This window comes from Lichenostomus cassidix, chromosome 28, assembly GCF_008360975.1.
Source record: "Lichenostomus cassidix isolate B80296 chromosome 28, HeHo_3.0, whole genome shotgun sequence".
Taxonomy (NCBI): domain Eukaryota; kingdom Metazoa; phylum Chordata; class Aves; order Passeriformes; family Meliphagidae; genus Lichenostomus; species Lichenostomus cassidix.
This window is the reverse complement of record NC_139508.1, coordinates 150737-169875: the sequence shown is the minus strand read 5'-3', so window position 1 is coordinate 169875 and position 19139 is coordinate 150737. Positions and strand designations below refer to the sequence as shown.

Here is a 19139-nt window from a genome sequence, read left to right as displayed (position 1 = left end):
GATCTCCACAGACATTAGAAATGTGGGTGCGTGTGAGAAATGAATGGGTTTAGCAAACTCATGTCTCCTGCTCTAAGAAGCTGCCATCTGGGGAGAAGATCAGTTAGCAAAGCAGGCATTTGGCAACCTCACAGCTATTTCACATTGCCATTTTAATGAAGAAAAGTATTAGCTGCATAGTGGCAAATTCCTCACAGAGGACAGCCAGAGCACCCTGATGGGATAGAGCCTGGCTTTGTGAACACCCCTCATCATTGCAGTGCAGATTCCCCCAGGAGACCTGTTCACAATTTGGGACCCTCCAGAAGGGGTAGGACTCACTCACTACTCATCACACCCTCAGATACCTGATATTGACTCACACGTGCTCCTCATGCTCCTCGCTGGTTTATCATCTTGATTTCCTCTTCGTTTCAGATCACTGTCTAATTGCAGGGCTGATCATATCCTCCTCAACGCGTAAGTGGGATCAGCACCACAGGGCTGCAGGCACAGCAGGCAAACAGGTGGCACAGAGGCCTTGAAGTGCCAAGAGGAAGCAGCAATACTTTGGGAAATACAACGCCACATCTGAAAGGAAGGAATTGATGTCAGCCACAGGACCTGGTTGTAATTGACAAGATCCTGCAAGGCAGACTGGCAGTCACAAGATGATACTTCACAGAAAACACCATGAATCACCATGAAGATAAGGAAGCCTTTTTTTCTCTTTTTCTCAAAAAGATCAAGTCACCTTCTTATCTTGTAGGTAACCTTCTGCAGCCCATATTACAGGAATTTATTCCCTCGTCCATTCTTCTCAACGTAGACCAGTATTTTCAGACCAAAGTACTGCAAGGCAGTTGAGTTCAGGGTCTGCTCTTCACTAAAAAGGAGCTGCTCCTGCCCAGTAGATAACAAAACAGTCTAATTTTCAGATATGGCAGCAGTCAGCTCCCGCTGAGAATAAGAGAAGTGTCCACTCTCCCATGGGGGAACAAGGAGGTTTCCACCTTTCTTCCACACCTCCCTTTTCCCTCCTCAGCACATCATATCTGCCAAGAACAGCAGCAAATCTTTTCAGTTACACCACAGGCAGTGGAGATTTCCCCGTGCAGTTGAGAAGAACTGAAGCTTCCACTCGCAACATTTTCTGTTCAGCCTGGATCACTCCAAAGGTATGATTGTTTTGGTGGGGCCTGGGATTCTTGGGTCCTTGCTCTGCCACTGAGTTGCTCCAAAGGCTTGAGATGAGTCATGCCATGCCTTTATGTTTCTGTTTACTCACCTCATGACTGCAGTATGGTGTAACACATGTTCATTAAGCACCTTGTGTGAAACCGTAACTGCTTTTAGCACAGTCATGGTCCAGGAGCATTTAAGAATGCCTGGATCTACAAATATGCAAATAATCTTGAAGACAGAACAACACCACCCCTATTAGAGACTGAGAAACTGAAGGACAGTTTGTCTTGTTATAACCAAGAAAAGGCAAAAGGTCAGGCTCTGGTCCCCTTATTCAGGTACCTCAGGGAGTGATCTCATTTTCAGAGACCTGTAGAAACTCTTAAGCCTAGGGCCCAGTGATTCCTCCTTCATTGGGGTGACATTCACTTAGGGAGCCAAACTTCATCCCTGGTGTAAAGCCAGAGTCTCAGGGGTAAAGCAAGGGTCTGATCCAATTCCCAGTGCCATCCAAGGGCAGACTCTCATTGATGGCAGCCAGACCTGGAACAGGCCCCAGACAAACCATGGTCTGATGTCTCTGGCCAACAGAATTTGCCCAGTGAGTGCCAAGGGGAGCATAAGGCATTCTCATTTCGGCAGAGCCTGTCTGGTGTCAGCAAGTCCATCAGCTCCATCCTTCTAGCATACGTGACAGCCTGATAGTTGCCAAATACCTCCCTCAGACACCTTTTAGACAGATCCTGTTTATTTTTAGGACAGCTCTTTCCCATCAAGGCTCAGATGCAAATCATTATACAGAAAAGGAGGATGGTGGCAGGAAGAAACAGCTATTATTTTTCTTTCTTTGCCTATGATGTGGTTGCACACTTTCCTTATGCACCCCCATCTGCCCACATTGGGACCCTTCGTTTTATGAAAAGGTATGATATCCTAGCCTATGAAAGTAGGATAAGGAGAAGGATAGCAGTGAAGTCAGCTTATGGAATATTGAAGCAATGAAATCCTCACTGGAACACGTGAATGTCTAATGCCAGTTTCAATTAATTCTGAATTTTTCATTAAGCCACTATTAAAAGAAAGAGGACGGCAGAAAGAAGGGAAATTGACTTGAGCAGTATATTAAATACCTTAGTTTTGCTGGAGGATGTTTTATTATCTGTCCAAAGCAATTATTTCACCAGCTCCCGACTGTTTGTGGGCTAAATAGAGGTACAGGGTAAAGTTCTAGATGGTCTTTCCTCAAAATTATTTTAATTTCTGTCCCCCACCCTGCACCTGGCAGCCTGTCTCTGGTGATGTCTCTGACATGTCATATCTGGAGGATAAGACATGGAGTCGGAGTTCTGGGAATCAGTAATAAAGTGTCACTCTGGCATTATTTACAAATCAAATAAAAACTTGTTGACTTAAGCTTTTCCCCATATTGAGGGCAAACAAAAGATGCAAATATTCAGAGACATGCATTAGGAAAGCCTGAAAAGTAATTTAAAACCCAGGTGGGCTGTGATTTTTTTTAAGGACAGAAGAAATAAAGCAACAGCATTTATAAAATGTCTCCTCTTCTGTTTTCAGAGCTTCCTTACTGCACTGACTAGAGCAAAAGAAAAACACCTGCCTAAATTAGGTGCTTTATTAAGATGTCTCGAGCTGGTTGCGATGATATTGGGCCTTATAATGTCTTCTCATAATGACAGAATAGAGACATTCGTTTCTTAGGTGGGTGGGTTTTTGGTGGAGTTGGTTGTTTGACAGTGGCTGTTTTGCTGTTTGCTGTGCTGCTTTCCTTGAAAAGGGCAACAGAGAAGTGGAATGTTACTCAATAAGAAAAGAAAGGTTTTGATAAGGAAATAAAGGTTTCGATAGGGAAATAAAGGTTTCTTTTTAAAAAAAATAAATAAAGCAATTATCGGGATTGCTATGGGAAACATTTGGGAGAAAATCTGACCCTGATTTCCCTTGGCAAAGCCCATCAGTCTTTGAGGAAACCACGGTGCTGTCATTCTGCCAAGGCAGACCCTTTGCTGTTCCCTGAAGCTCTCTGATCTCAGGACTTGTGGTCAGTAGTGCTGAACACTTAGGATTTTCCTCTGATGTTTCTTTGGGGTGACTTTGTGTTTAGGAGCAGAGAGCAAAGAATAAAGCATGAGGTGACCATCCTGCTCAGGTTGACCAGACTTTACACCTGCAGTTCTACGATACTGGGTACTAAAGAGCGGCTTTTTGTCAGACTCCCCTAAATACTCAGTTCAGCTGGTGGGCACATTCTCAACCCAAACACTGTTCTCCTGCTCCATTAACTGAAGGTCCAGAGAGAGGGCTGCAGCACTGAACTCTGACACTCACACTGGGTGCTGGGGAGCAGGAGGCTGGGAAAGGTTCATTCATAGAAAGTGAATGGCTGTGCAGTCTTGACAGTGATAAAACAAGGTTATAAATCTCCAGTCCAGTATGCAGCTGTCATCTAATTCATCAGTGCCTCAGATATGGCAGGTGATGGGGCAGCTTAAGGCACTGGTATTTATATTTCTGGACTACCAGAGAGCCCAGCTAGAGCTATACCACCATGTGCCAAGATGAGTAAGACCCTTCCTATCTCTCAGTGCTTTCTTCCTCCTGAGATGTGTTTGGTTATTAAATGACTGGGCTCACTTTATATGTCAAGTTACATCTACAGCAAATGAACAAAGTGCTAATAAATGATTAATGAAAGCTTTGAGAAATGAGTAATTAAATGCAACAGCTTTTTAGAGTCCAACAGATAAGCACAAAATATGTAAGTCCAAGTGATAATGCTTTCTCCTGGTATAACTTATCTGCAGCACACTGCTCACATCTGCAAGAGGGCTTAGGAACACTATTAACTTCTTGTGCACCAGGAAAAAAAGAGGCTTTCTGTGACAGAGGAGCACTTCTCCTGGGGATTAAGACAAAATCCTCATTGCTTAGACATTTTAAATCCAGAAAAGCTGGAAAGTGCTCACTTTAATGTATATGGGAGGTATGAGTGGCAAGGGGAGCCCCAACCTCCCATCTTTGCCTGGCCTGGGCAAAAGTGTCAACATCTTCCTGCCCTGTCCTAAACTACAGTCAGAAGCTCTCCATCTGCTCCACCCGTATAACAGATTTTTTTTTAAATATGGTACTTTCATTCTTTCTGCTACAAATGAGGATTTCTGCCACAAATGAGGATTTCTGCCACTAACACAGCTGAAGTCATCAGGTAGAACAGATCCTGCTGCAAGTATCCAAATCAGATTCCAAAAGGCCCTACAACTGCCCTTGCCAGCTGCCCAGCAAAAATATTGCACTACTGTGAGCTGGTGGACTGTTTGGCATGGAATTGAACTTCAAATGGGCTCCAGGGAAAAAAAGGAAAAAAAAAAAGAAAAGAAAAAAAAAGTACTTATATTCAGTTTTGAAGGAGCAAACCTGCCTGGTTTTGGAACACAAATGAACCTGCAAGTTTTCTGAGTGAAAGTTGGATGTCAGCTGGTGACATTTTCTGGTGGAAAAATCAATGTGAAGAAAAAGAGCCCTGGTAACAGACATGGTAAATGAACCAGTCAAGTGCAGACAATGGAACAGCCGAAAAATGGATATGGAGGAAAGCATTTTGTGGTGGTAGCTATTTCTCACTGCAGTTCTTTATAACTTCCCAGATGGGAGATTCATGACCCTCAGAAGAAGTCTGTATCCTTGGGGTTTGGCCTGAGGCAGCCCATGACTCACTTGCCTGAGACTGTTAGCTATAAGCTGAGAAATAAGCAAGACAACAAAATGGTGGTGGAAACAGCAAAACAAAAGACAACTGAATTAACTGATGGGGAAAAAAAAATTCTCTGTGCACAAAGGAGGGCCTGGATGGAGAGAAAGTGAATGTTTGCGCCACTGAGGACTCAGAGGAGCTGCCACCTCAGAGAGCCAGCTCCATTTCTTTCAATCCAAATTCAGGTGCCTCAGTCTTCAAAGGTGAGATGAGCGGAAATAGATTTGAGACTCTGTGAGCCATTCCAGCTGCAGCACGATCATTTTCCAGAGGCTCAAGGAAGAGAGAGAATCTGTGAATCTGCACTGCCATCTAACGGCAAGAGAGAGCTTAAAGCGTTGGCTGTGGCCCAGCAATGGGCTGGAACAGTCAAAAAACAAGGAGGAGATGGCCCACAGGAATAGTCCTTTGCTCTAAATGCAAATCCTGCCTCTGCAGCTGAAAGGTCTCACCGATGAAGACCAGTCCAGAGAAAACAAGGGCAGCCAAAATCTTCTGGTAGAGGCTGCTGATTCCTTCTCTTCTAGGATCCTCTCCATTCTGTATTAGCCAGAAACATTAACATGCATTCAGGGTGGGATTTGCTTTCTTCTGCTGTACCTGATGCTGGCAGTAAGACAGGCTTCCTAAGCAAGTGTATATTTCAGGTATCAAGTGAATTCTGCCATCCTATTCAAAACAGTATAAAATTCATTATCTCAGGTGTTCAAAGATCCTGCTGGGAAATGCAGGTAACCAGGATTATTCAAGAACATAGGTAAATTTTCCTTGGATCTAGGCACAGGAGAAGCAGATATACCATTTTCATCCCACCTAGCCCAGTACCTTTTGTTCATCCGTGGTCAGTAATGGATATTTAATGAGAACGTATCAGAGAGAGGGTATTACAGATTGGTACTGGAGTACCCTTCCCACTGAGAAAGGTAGATGGAGAGCGCCCTGCAGGGAGAGCCCACAAAACAAAGAAATTCACTGAGATGTGAGGGTTGTCATTTAAAAGGAAATGCCAAGAAAAGACAAGTTTGATGTTCAGTCTAGTGCCACCTTTTCTAGTGATGCACCATATTATATAGTTTCTACAACAGAAAATTTACAAGAAAGTGAATTGTTAGGAGATACTTATGTTAATAAAAAGAAGAAATTTGGTAAAGGATTGTCAACAGTGTCTTTCTTCTGCTTTGAATTGCTTCATGAAGCTTTGTATATGAGGAGTTGCAGCTCAATCAGTGTGAAAGAGAGGAAGGAGATCTTTTATGACCAAAGTTTAGAGTGGAGCAGGAGATGCAGGAGAAAACGGATATGAAGTGTCTGTTTCTCCCAGCTAGTGAAATGGGCCATGTTGTGGGTCCCAGCTAACTGCTGGGCCACAAAAAAGGAGTAGGGATTGACAGCATGGAAAATGTTGAGACCTGTCAGACTCCAGGCCACAGGTCTGATCAGCCCCACGCTGTTCAGATGCTTGCTGTGACAAGCTTCCAATGCAGCCTGCTGCCAAAGGAATGAGCACACTCTCGAACAATCCAACTTCATTTCCTTCTGGTATCCTCTCATATTTACACACCAACCTTGCCAAGCTTTGCTCAGCATAAACAATCCCTCAGAAAGAAAAGGAAAAACAAAGGCACTCTTACAGCCTGTAAAAGCACCTTCCTGCCTGCCTGAAACAAAACAAACAAAAAAAAAAGAAAAAAAAAAAAAAAGAAAAATGTTTAGAGTGCTCTTCCTTCTCTCTTGCTAACTGTTTCCCAAGCTAATGAAAACCAGAGGCTGTGAGACTGATGGGATTATCATCACTGAGTGAATTCTTCAGGTCTTTCCAGTTCATGAAGCAGGGAAAGGAAGAAGGGAATGTACCTGGCTGAAGGGCTACAGAGGGTGACATGTTCCTTGATGTTCCTTTTTAAATGTGGCTCTGAGTCACACAACGGAGTTGATTAGAAAAATTATCTTCCTGCAGTTGAAATAGAAAGGAAAAAGAATCTTGTTCGGTGTTCACTTCCCGAGCCCTGATTCCAAGCCTGTCCAAGCCTGTGGCAGGAAGGGGTGGTGAGCTGACTGGAAAACCACTTGTGCTTCTCTCAATCATAGAAATTATGAAGAGGCTGTGAGAGCAGCCACAGGAACAGCTCAAAATGCACACTTAAGGGTACAAGCAGCTGTAGTCCCACGGAGCAGCATGCACAGCCTTGTATCAGCCCCCATCCCACAAGTTCCTACATGTGCTGGGTCAAACAGGGCTAACACAGTCCTTCCGCCTCTGCTGCTTCCCCTTGTGTTTTCAAACTACATCCCAAAACTTGCTCCTCTGAGTCCGAGAGCCTGTGGCACATCCAACCTCATGGCATACAGGACCACAGGGTGAAATAGGTCTGAAGGCAGGATGGCAGCGGCAGCATGATTGAGGGAAGGAAGCCCTGAAGGAGCCATAAAACACAGCCAGCTGGTTTGAACAGAGAGGAGCAGTGTGAGCTGGACCACCAGGTTGCAGCCAGTTGAGGAAAGTTATTAAAGGTCTATCTTGTCCCAAAGAAGGCTGCTGAGGATCACCATGGCTGTACCGAAGAGGCAGCTGCAGCACGGTGGTGGCTGCCATGACCCCACATGTGTCCTGTGACCACCCTGCGGTCACCCGCACTGACCCTCACTCAGCTCCTTGGGGCTTCACCCCCAAACCCCTGCAGTGCCTGCTGCCCTCAACCAGCAAACTCCCAGGGCAGGAGGGCAAGAAGTGCAAGTGATAGTGATTAAGGTAGTGTATTGGGGTTTAATGACATTTCTGCAGGTTTGGGAACACTGATAACACAGTGCCTCACTCCTACACCTTAAACCCGCTCCAGGCTGAGAACCTATGTGATTTTACCTTTCACTATTGAAATTACAAAACAGCTTAAAAATAATCGGAATTGGACTAAAAAATGTCTGGGGATCGCCTTGCCTCAAAGGTACCCGGAAAAATCACATTTAATTATGTGAGGTGCGCAGAAGGGCACAGGCACACACCAAGTGGCAAGAGCCAGCACTGGCTTCCAAGCAAGCACTCAGAGCTGTTAAAAATTCCGAGTATTGTTTTTTAGATAAAAAATAAGACATAACAAACAAACAAACAAAGTAAATAACCACAGACACACAGAAAAAGCACACCAGATCCGGCCGGTACCAGCCGCCGTTCCTGAGGACTGGCGGTGGGCGGGGCCGAGCTAGGGGCGGGATGAACACTCACAGCCCGCCGGGAGCCGCAGTCCCCGCGCTCCGCCATCTTGGCGCCGCCGGAGCACAGCCTCTGAGGGGCTCGTGGTAGCCATCTTGGGGTGGCGGGAGAAAGCCACGCATCAGGCGGTGGGGGGGAAGGCTGGGTTTTAGTAAAATTAATTAACTTTGATTTAAACAACAGTAAATCATTGTCGTGGTTTAGCCCCAGCCAGCTACCAAGCACCACGTAGCCACTCGCTTGCTCACCCACAAGTGGGATCAGGGAGAGAATCAGAAGGGTAAAAGCTGGAGAACTCATGGGTTGAGATAAGGACAGTTTAATAGGGAAAGCAAAAGCTATGTACACAAACAAAGGAAAACAGAGAATTAATTAACTGCTTCCTGTGGGCAGGTGTTCCCCACCTCCAGGAGAGCGGGGCCCCGTCCCATGGAATGGTGACATGGGAAGACAAATGCCATCATCTGAAAGTCCCTCATTTCCTCCCACTCCCGCCCATTTATCTACTGAGTGTGATGTCAGATGGTCTGGAATATCCTGTCTGTGTTCCCTCTGAACCTCCCAGGCACCCCCAGTCCCCTCCCCAGCATGGCCATATAAGAGGCAGGAAAGGCCTTGGCTCTGTGCAAGCTCAGCAGTAACAAAAACATCACTATATTCTTAGCTATGTGTTCAGAAAAAATCCAGAGCACAGCTCCATACCAGCCACTGGGAAGGAAATTAATGCTACCTGAGCCACAGGCATTGCGGTATTGGCTTCACTTCCACTTTACCATCATTTTTAGCTCAATAAAGGGCAGATTTTTCCTTAAAAGTCTTTCCTAAAAGTCTTTCAGTGCCATGCCAGCTCAGTCCCAGAGGATGGGGAAGTTCTGGGTCTCGTGCCAAGTGTCCTGGTGCCCTCATGGCTGGGAATGCTGTGAACACTTGCAAGGAAGGGACTGAAGGGTTGTGCAGGGAGTTCAGGCTATGTGTGACCCAAGAGGGAGCACAGGGCTGCAGAGAGCAGAGCATGGCAGGACTGGGGAGGGAAGAGGCATCGGGTGGTCAACAGGACCCGGGTTGGAAAAGAATTGGGGGAATGTGAAGGCTGGATATCAGGAAAAGGTTCTTCCACCAGAGGGAGGTTGGGCACTGGACACGTTCCCCATGGCACAGTCACGGCCCCAAGACTGCCAGAGCTCCAGGAGCATTTGAACAACACTCTCAGGTACAGGGTGGGATTGTTGGGGTGTCTATGCAGGGCCAGGAGTTGGACTTGATGATTCCTGTGGGACCCATCTCAGGATATTCCATGACTCTATGCAGGTCGCAGGGTAGCAAAGTCAGAAAGTGCTGTCAGGCTGTCCTGGAAGCCTGGAAGGTGCCATACATCAGTATAGCAGAGCAGTCAGGACAAGGCTGTGTTGGGCTGTGTTGGGCCATACATCAGTATAGCAGGGCAGTCAGGACAAGGTTGTTATGCTCAGCAAGAGCATGTGAAGGGATGGAATAGTTTTGGGGATATGTTTAATAGAGCTGCAAAAGGAAACAGAGCTTGTTCTGGGGCTGTTGGACGCTCTGCTTGATGTCCTCTGGCAGTGGAGCTACTACTGATGTTCTCCCCAGAGCCTGCTCTTGCCTGACAGAGTGAAGGTGACTCCTTCATATAGCAGAAGGAATAATTTACAGTGCTCATCAGACTGCAGCTTCAGGTGTTGTTCAGTTCCCCAAGTATTAAGTGAGGGAAATTTCAAGGACAGGCACTCAAACTCACTGAGTTTGCCTTGAGCCTGAACTGGGCATCTAAATCTGAGCTCTGTTATGTGTTACACTATCACACATTGTAGCTAGTTTCTTAACACCAGTGCTTATTTTTACAGCAAAAAACCCTGGTGTCTCATATCCTAGATCATTTTATAACTTAAATTTAGCTACCTCTTAATCCTAGATTTTTTTATTATTTATTTATTTTACGTATGGATTTATTTTGGAGTAATCTAAAGACATCCTTCCCTTCATTAGCCTCATGCCATTATTCCAGGAAGGCAGGCCATCCCCATAGATCTGCTGGGTTGGTTAATTGCTCTGTGCACACTCAAAGGAGAGCTAATCAGCTTTCTTTCAAGCATGTGTTCATATGTCAACACTTATGCTTCTGTCAGAAGCTTAAAAATGGAAACAGTTTTCTCTTTAAGAACACAGGACCCAAATAAGGAGATGGAGTGGTGAAGATTCCACTAGTGAGCCTGTTCCAGCTCATTCCTTAGAAAGGCTGTGGATGGAACACCGGAGAAGAGGCCAATCGATCTGGATTTTGTCCAGGGGGCTCTGGGTTTAAAGCTCTCTACAACCACTTGTAGCTCATTTTCCCTGTCACTTGCCTGGGTACAACGTCTTTCTCTGTCCAAGCTGCTAAAAATCTAAAATTGTAATCATCAGATTATTTCAGTTGTGTGACAGATCCAACCTATCCTTGAGCAAAAATGGAAGCTATCAAGAAAAAGATGCAGATGTTGAAGTTAGACAAGGAGAATGCCATTGACAGAGCAGAGCAGGCTGAGACAGATAAGAAGGCAGCTGAGGACAAATGCAAGCAGGTAAGTGGAAATAAAATCACTGGTTGCGTGTGAGCTGTGGAAATAAGTGTAACAAAATACTGTGTTGCAATGTTCTGATTCAGAAAGCAAAATAATTTGAAGTCGGTTTTCTGTTAATCTGCTTTTGAAGTTTTTTGCCTTTTTGTTATGCTTGCATAGCCAGGACTAGGCAGTAATTTCTCAGCCATCTCAGTCTTTCCAAAATTAACATCATCCACGGATTATTAACAGTACTTTGTCTAAGTTTTCTTGAATCTCACATAATTGTCCTAATTGTCTCATGCTTTGATTCCATGGAAAAGACCTTTACATACTTAAAATCAAAGCTCTAAACCTTGACACTTGTAGGACTAGTGCTAATGGAGGTGGCTATGTCTAAACATTAATTAAGCCTCTCCTTGAAATGAATTAATAAAGTTTGCTTCAAGTCCTTGGTGCAGAGAGTGCCCCTTAGAGGTGACAGCTGAGACTCAACAGGAGGTATGTTCTCTTTTTTTTTGTCAAGAATAATGAAAAATATCTTAAGTTGAATGCTCTTCTTTTAATTGATTTCTAATTATAACATTTACATCTTTTTTTCCTTTTCAATGTCTTTATTCTGGGTGTCTGTCTCCTATTTGAGCTTTAGTATTTCAAGAATGATCTTGAAATGCTAGCTGACTACACTTAAGTTTTTACAGCACTTCTTGTAAAATTACCACATTTTTCCCTTTTACATTCTCTAAATTTGGCTGCTTCTACATCTTCCAGACTGCTATGTCATAAGCATTCATCTGGCCTAATATATTTCTTCTTTAGAAAAATAAACCTTTGATCTTACTCTTCTTTTCTGATTTGTCTCAAATTTTTGGGTTTTTTTTTAATGTGGGCACAGTACTCAAATAGTTATTTTAATATTCATACACAAAGCCAGCATCAGTTTCATGCTGCTCACTGTCCGTGTTAGAAAATCCATGCAAGGTACACAGTTCACTCACACTATCTGGTTACTCTCTGCAACATAGTAACATTCCAGAATAGCACAGTACCAAAAATGTCTTTTAAACTACAAGTGAAACTAAAATGAAGGAAGTTTACCAAAACACAAACTATTTTAATAGAGTAAATTTCTGTGAAGGTGGAGCTAAATGGATAAATCAGTTTCTCAGCAGAGTGAGCTGTTTTGTGTTGTAAATGAAAGGATGGAGCAGATGGGTTTGCAGGCCCACCCTTATCAGCAGCAAGGCTTTGATAATGTGAATTCTTCAGGGAGCATGAGACAGTTTGTCATTAAACAGTCTCCCAGCAGGTTATAAATAGCACCATTCTAGTGAACAATATGGATTTATATGGTATGGAGGAGTCTGAGCCTTATTGCATAATGGAGCATATCGTGTTGGGCCACAGTTAGAGAGTAATCCAGGCTGGAGGGGACCTCCCGAGGTCACCCAGTCCCACCTACAGCACTGTTCCCTCCCACATCCAGAGTATCTTATTTGGGTTGAAGTATCCTGAAGCACACACAGAGGTGATTAAGGAAGGACCACAAATTTTTTTCCAGCTGTACAGGAATTGAATAATTGCCTGGAAAAATCACCAGGTAATAGTGTTAGAGCACAAGGACATGATCTAAAACCATCCATAATTACACTGCAAAACTCATTGCTGCAGGGTGTCCAAAATAAAAATTAGGTGAAAAGGGGCTTATACCAAGTTCTGTATTATGCCAGATCCTATGTGTGTGGCAGCAGGGAATGTTGTTCAAGGATGAAATGTTTTATATGATCTTTCCCTGGCAACTGCCACCAATCAGACTACTGTCACCAGCAGAACTTTGATCTGGTCTTTTGTTCTTTTGTGACTTTTTGTATGTTATATTGGGTTAAAACTAATAGAGTGGGTTTTATCATATTAAACTAACTTATACTACATCAGTATGCTCACTTTGGGGATTTTTTATCTTGAAGGTAGAGGATGAGCTGGTAGCTCTGCAGAAGAAGTTGAAAGGAACTGAAGATGAGCTGGACAAGTACTCAGAGGCTCTCAAAGATGCCCAGGAAAAACTGGAGCAGGCTGAGAAGAAGGCTACTGATGTACGTATCCACAGCTAACACTTGTCTGTAACTCTGCTCTGTGTATTTTGTATGCACTGCACTGGTTATATGCACTTTGCCAGGGGATACAAGGCAGGGTGGAGGGTTTTCTCCTCTCCCCTCTGCTAAAGGGAGCGGGGGTATTTGCACCGAGACCATGGCACATGCAGCTGCCCCCGAGAGCCGGCACCACTTGAGGCTCGATGTACTGGTGGGAACCTCTGGTGGGACCCTCTGGTGGCACCCTGGGGGACCTTCCCCCCCAGCCCCCCCCGTGAAACGGATGTGAGTTCTTTAGGAAAAGAGAAATCTCTTTTAATAGAAGTAAACAAAACGGTGACTTTTGAAGGAAAACGGGACAGCAGCGGAGCTATGCCGTGGCATAAGGATGCCCTTTGCCTTCATCCCCACGGCAGGCTTAAAGACCAGTCGCGGCACCCCGCCACACCGCGCTCCGTTCTGCAGTGACGAAGCGCAGGCAGGGCCCAGCAGCAGCGTGAAAACCCCTCGTTTTGGGGTCGGGGGAGCCCGGAGAGCGCGGCTGCCGGGGACTGCATCCCCCGGGATGAACGGGGGAAGAGCGGGGCGGCCCTGGGGCGCGACTGTCCCGCCTCTGCCGGCGCCTGCTTCTCAGTGCTACGTCACCACCTCCACCTCCAGCCCCGTGACGTCATCGAGCCATTGAAAGGCGCGGGTCCGCCACGTGCAGCACCTCCGCGCCCAGCCCGCCGTCTGCGCCGCGCCCATGGCCGCGCCGAGCTCTCTGGAAGCCGTGAAGAGGAAGATCCAGTGCCTGCAGCAACAGGCGGATGAGGCGGAGGATCGCGCCCAGGTCCTCCAGCGGGAGCTGGACCTGGAACGGGACCTGCGGGAGAAAGTGAGACCGCCCGGGCTGCCTGCTCGCCTCTCTCGGTCGCTCTCTCCCGGGCTGCTCCTTCCTTCCTGTCTCTGCCTCTCTCTCGCTGGGGCACACCCGGCTCTTCCCTGCGGCGGGAGGACGGCTCGGCCGCCGGCTGCCTCCATCCCTCAGCCGTCCCCGCGCTGCTCCGTTCCGCTCCACTCCGCACTCACCGCCCGCGGGAGCAGCCGGCGCTGCCGCAGCGCCGCGCCCGCACCATCCCGTCCCGTCCCGCGGGGGAACCGGGCGCGGCGGCGGCTCGGCACCGGCGCCCGCTGCTTATCGCGCTTTGGGGCCCATCCCTGCGGAAAAGGCGTTCGAGCACCGATCGGCAGTGGGGAGCGGTTGCGAGTTTAGTAGGAAATGGCTGTTTAATTAGGGAAAAGCGCTGCATGACACGGAGCGGGGAGTTCCCGCCTCTCGGCGCCGCACCGCTGGCTTCAGCACAGCTGGGAAATGTCCGAACTGCTGAAAAATAACTTTCCCTCCTGGTTTTCACAGAGAAATGCGAATTCTCCGCTAGCGTGCAGCTCTCCCGGGGTTGGACAGCTGGTTTCACTTAGATTTGTGTGCGATCAGCCTTCCCGGCATCTTCCTGCTATTTTATCACATGTCAGCGAGTTAGTTTTACCGTATAAGGACTGCGGGCTGCTGCTGGGAGAGGTGGAGCCAGGCTCACCCCAGATTCCCAGTGGCCCCAGCTCCATAGCTTTGGAATCCTGCTGAATTAAAATGTGACTTAATAATGCCCTCTCTAGTGCAAGGAGTTGCTGCCACATAACAGACGGCAGTTTTGTACATGACTGATGCCTTGTGTATAAATCGGGAAGTTAAACACAGCACTGGGTAAAAACACATGAAATGTTGGATAATTTATGACTGGAGGAATCACGGGTCAGCTTCCATTTGGATCAGCCACTGAACTCCTTTCCAAGATGGCTCAGATGTGAATAGAAACCACTTCCTCCAGCTTAGGAGTGGTCAGTGACCAAATTTGCTAAGCTGCAGCAAAACACATTTTTTTCCAAATGTTTTAACATAAAGCATAAACCAGTTGACCCTCCAGGGTCTATATCCTGTAAAAGTGTTGAGGGAAAAAAAAAAAAGTTTGTGTTGTATGTGGCAATTCTCCTCAGATTTGGGGACAATTAAGTGCACAAACCTGGCAGTTATTAAAGCAGGGCTTTATTTTCCTTCAAAAACAAGCCATTAAAGGAGCCATGTCTTAATAAATATATATTTATGGACACCAGTTTGTCCACGTTGTCTGTATTGAGCATTTCTCCCAGCAGTTTCTTCCAGTATTAGCTAGTCTATTTTTTATACATTATGTTCCAATTACTGTGCAGTTTATTCTGTGATATACAAACCCATTCTATTAAGAAATGCATTCTGCCTAATTCCTTAAGTACTGCAGGAAGCAAAGTGACCTTATTTTAAGAACATGTCTAATTTTGTCCTAAAAAAGCCTGACTCTGCCATGCTGAGGCCACTGTCTGTGCCCAGCTGACCAAGTAGATTCTACAGCATTTGCAGGCTCAGGAGCCAGGATGGATCAGGAACTGGCTCAGACTTCACAGTGAGCTGTGACATGGTGTCACTGGATGAAACCAAGGGCAGAGAAACCAACGGTGAAGGTCTTGAAACTAAGCCATCATGGAAACAGTTCATTTCTTAAGTTTGGATAGATGCAGCCCTGTGACATGCTCCAAAAATACCCCATCCATTCGCATTCTTGTAGAGTCCCTTTTTGTGTGGCAGGAATGATAAGTACCATTAAAAAAAAGAAAGGACAAGTACACACTCCATACCTTGACATTCCTGAGATACCACAGTTTAAGCAAACAAAAAAGCAGAGGCAGAAGGGCCCCTGGCGCTCCCCTGCATGTCCCAGGGAGATGCTGTTACAGTTTTAATGAAACTGATTAGCTGGGAACATTTGCCAGCAGCAAGTGGCCTGTGTAACCCCAGTTCTGGGTGGTTGTTTCACACAGGCTGAAGGTGAGGTGGCAGCTCTGAACAGACGCATCCAGCTCGTGGAAGAAGAGCTGGATCGTGCCCAGGAACGACTGGCCACAGCCCTGCAGAAATTGGAGGAGGCTGAGAAAGCAGCAGATGAGAGCGAGAGGTACATTCTTTTTTTATTTTCTGTTGGTAAAAAACTGAATATATATGAATAAAATATTCCTGTATAATTTAGTACCTGCATGTGCTAATGTGGACTGCAGGTCAGAGACTTGGAACCCTTTTACAAGCTTGAGTGAGTATTTCTGTTAGCCTTAATGGACTACTTTTGGGTTACAAATATCAAATTCCACTTTAGGAAGTTGAGATACAAGTGCTGAAATGCTTCTACATTAAACATGCTTTGACTTCTGCAGAGGAATGAAGGTTATCGAGAACAGAGCAATGAAAGATGAAGAGAAAATGGAAATTCAGGAAATGCAGTTGAAGGAGGCCAAGCACATTGCTGAAGAAGCCGACCGCAAATACGAGGAGGTAAAAGGGAGAAGGAAATGGTTAAACGTGCAGGAGAGCCATGAACACCAATGTTACTCTTCAGTTTAGTCCCTCTTTGTGCAATTGGCACTGGGTGATGCTTCAACCTTGGAACATTCCCAACAAGGAGGAATTTTAATAGTGATTTGCTGCATCTTAGGTACCCAATGCTAAAAATACTACAAAATCTAACTATTTGGGGAGGGCTGTTACATCTGCGGGTGTATGTTTTAACCTAATTCCCGTATTCCAAAGGAAGGAGGATCATCGTACTTTTGAGTGCTTTTTGAAATCTGTAAGGCAGGTGTCCCTGTCTGTGGCAAGGGATGGAACGAGGTGATTTTTGAGGTCCCTCCCAATCCAAGACATTCGGTGAACTACAGACTGGCCTGACACAGCTGTTGTCTTTTTACAGGTTGCCCGTAAACTGGTTATTTTGGAGGGTGAACTGGAAAGAGCTGAGGAGCGTGCAGAGGTGTCTGAAGTGTGAGTAACTTTTTAGAATACAGTAAAGCTCAACACCACATTTCATTTAAAAAATCTTCTGGTAGGCAGGCATGTAATTAGTACATGTAGAAAAGCTTGTTTATAGAAAAGAAGGTTTTCTCCTTTCAGCCTAAATTACTTCTTCCCTTGTATTTTTTAGACTCTTCCAAATCATAACAGGCACATTAGTAACTCATACTTTTATTTTCCCCTTATAGTAAATGTAGTGACCTTGAAGAGGAGTTAAAGAATGTCACAAACAACCTGAAATCTTTGGAAGCTCAATCTGAAAAGGTTGGTTCTTTCCATAAGCTAAAGGATATGGGCAAAACCAAAACTTGTAAATATAATTAATAGAAATAAACCAGAAATGCAAAGCAAATGAGAGTATTTACCTACCTGCATGTGGGTACCACTCCATCAGTTCTGCCCAAACAAGCCTGAAGGTGTGGGGAAGAAAAGCACAGCAATGGTGTTTGCAGCTGTTGTAAAAGTGGTTATAAATAGGTCATAGTTTCATGAACATTTATTATCGTTGCTACAACTTCCCTAAATAGTATTTATTGTATTCACAGTACTCAGAAAAAGAAGATAAATATGAAGAAGAAATCAAGATTCTCTCTGACAAGCTGAAAGAAGTAAGTTTGGCCATCCCCAAACCGTATTTGGGCATAATTTCTTTAGGAGCATCCAATGATGCTATTTCAACTTTTGCAGGCTGAAACTCGTGCAGAATTTGCAGAGAGAACTGTTGCCAAACTGGAGAAGTCTATTGATGACCTGGAAGGTATGGAATGACTCAAGTTTCTTTAGAAGTGGTCAGTTTCAAATCAGAGAACAAATTCTAAGAGTGGGTGGTGGGTTTTATAAAGAAAGAACAGCAGCACTCATCAGGCATGTTGGTAATGAGTGTGATGTGTTCACTGGGTCACTGGGCACCTGCCCTGTGTGGTGGAAGTTCTCCTGAAAAAGGTTTTCTTTCAAAAAGTTGGTAACAATGACCTGATTTTGGCCAACTTACAGATAGAGGGGCTCAAGGGCTCAAGATCCCAACCTTACGCAATCTGTTTACTGGAAAATGATTGTGAGATTACAAATAGGTGAAACTTCGACCAGGCAGCTCTGTGGGGGCTTTGCTCTCAGTCTGATACTCAACTATGCCTTTGTTTTCTTCTTTTGTTTTCCTCCCCAACTGCTTTGGCTGCTGTCGCCTTTTGCCTGTCTACGTTCTTCTCCTGTGGCCTCTTCTCTTCCCTGCATTTCTTGCTGGTCCATTCCTGCTGCCCTCATGACTGACAGACGAGCTCTACGCTCAGAAGCTGAAGTACAAAGCCATCAGTGAGGAGCTTGACCATGCCCTCAATGACATGACCTCTTTGTGACCTGTCCTTGTGTGGGAACACAGGGGACTCCTACTCACTGTGTTTTCTCAAGCTTTTCTTGCCTGTAATCCCTGTCACTCCTGTGCCACTTCCACAAGCGACCCTTCCACCTCTGTGGGAGCTGAGCTCAATAAAACATGATACCTCTACCTTTCATCTTTCAGGGCTTACTTCTGTATAAATCACATCAAATACATTGGTGATGACACCAAAAACACATTCAGCTCCTCACATGGGGCTGAGCAGACAGGGTCAGGATAGGGCAGGACCTGGCTCTGGCAAACATTTGCATTTTAGTGTTTCCAGGTGTCAGAAAAATTTTAGTGTTTGCAGATGTCAGCAAAAAGCTTTGAGTGCATTCAGTGTCTACTTGTGCTCCACCAGCCTGGTTAAAAACCTCTCAGTCCAAGGAAAACCCAGCAGCATGTGTCCTGTAAATGGCACATTAAAACACAGGTCTTTCACATTACGTGAGACATGTCCAAAAACCTCCCTAAAGGACAGCAATTATAAAAAACTGGCCCCATTTTGGTGATGTTGCTATAAAGATGTCTTAAATACGAAGGTAAGTTAACCCAGGTTTTATTTAAAGAGAAAAGGCTATAAAATAATGTGATTTAAATCTTGTGGTTTTCTTCTTTCTCACTAGAAAAACTTGCTCAAGCCAAAGAGGAGAACTTGGGCTTGCACCAGACACTGGACCAGACGCTAAATGAACTAAACTGTATATGAGATGTGCAGAGCTGACAGCAACCAACAGGAACCAGCTCTGTCCCTGCATCGCTGCATCACTCCTCTCCTTCTCTCTCTTTGTATCCTGGAAAAGCCAATTAAGTTATGACCAGCACAGCCACATGATAGGCTCTGGGCATCCCTCGGGGCCATCTCATCCCGAGAGCCCCCGGGGAGCCCCAGCTGCACCGGGGACATTGCACGTCCCGTCCCGTGGCTGCTCTTTACGGTTCGTTAGTCCTTTTATATAAACCCCGGTAGAAGCTGCACCCGAGAGGTGGCGCCACCTCCGCGGGCACCTGTCCCTGCCGTTTCATATTAAACAAAGTCTCAAAGTACCGTGGCCTCTT

At 45.5% G+C, this 19139-nt stretch overlaps 1 protein-coding gene across 4 annotated transcripts; it reads left to right on the top strand.

The window, feature by feature from the left end:
• Window positions 1-10430: 10430 nt before the first annotated feature.
• On the top strand, window positions 10431-19127 carry TPM4 (tropomyosin 4). 4 transcript variants are annotated; one of them, XM_085040360.1, is made up of 9 exons: window positions 10431-10720; window positions 12667-12792; window positions 15685-15818; window positions 16072-16189; window positions 16605-16675; window positions 16894-16969; window positions 17251-17313; window positions 17393-17462; window positions 18707-19127. In XM_085040360.1, the coding sequence occupies exons 1-9, from the start codon at window positions 10607-10609 to the stop codon at window positions 18787-18789; spliced, it is 855 nt and encodes a 284-aa protein (XP_084896486.1). In that variant the 5' UTR covers window positions 10431-10606; the 3' UTR covers window positions 18790-19127. The 4 variants fall into 4 exon arrangements, with proteins under 4 accessions (XP_084896486.1, XP_084896485.1, XP_084896488.1 ...); XM_085040359.1 differs by lacking the exon at window positions 18707-19127 and adding an exon at window positions 17975-18206 and having other exon boundaries at window positions 10440-10720; XM_085040362.1 differs by lacking the exons at window positions 10431-10720; window positions 12667-12792 and adding an exon at window positions 13481-13669.
• The last annotated feature ends 12 nt before the right edge of the window (window positions 19128-19139 follow it).

Coding starts and splice junctions, on each gene's coding strand:
- TPM4 (XM_085040360.1), top strand. CDS start 10,607: ATGGAAGCTATCAAGAAAAAGATGCAGATGTTGAAGTTAGACAAGGAG. Junction 16,190..16,604: donor CCGACCGCAAATACGAGGAG/GTAAAAGGGAGA, acceptor GTCTTTTTACAG/GTTGCCCGTAAACTGGTTAT. Junction 16,970..17,250: donor TGGAAGCTCAATCTGAAAAG/GTTGGTTCTTTC, acceptor TTGTATTCACAG/TACTCAGAAAAAGAAGATAA.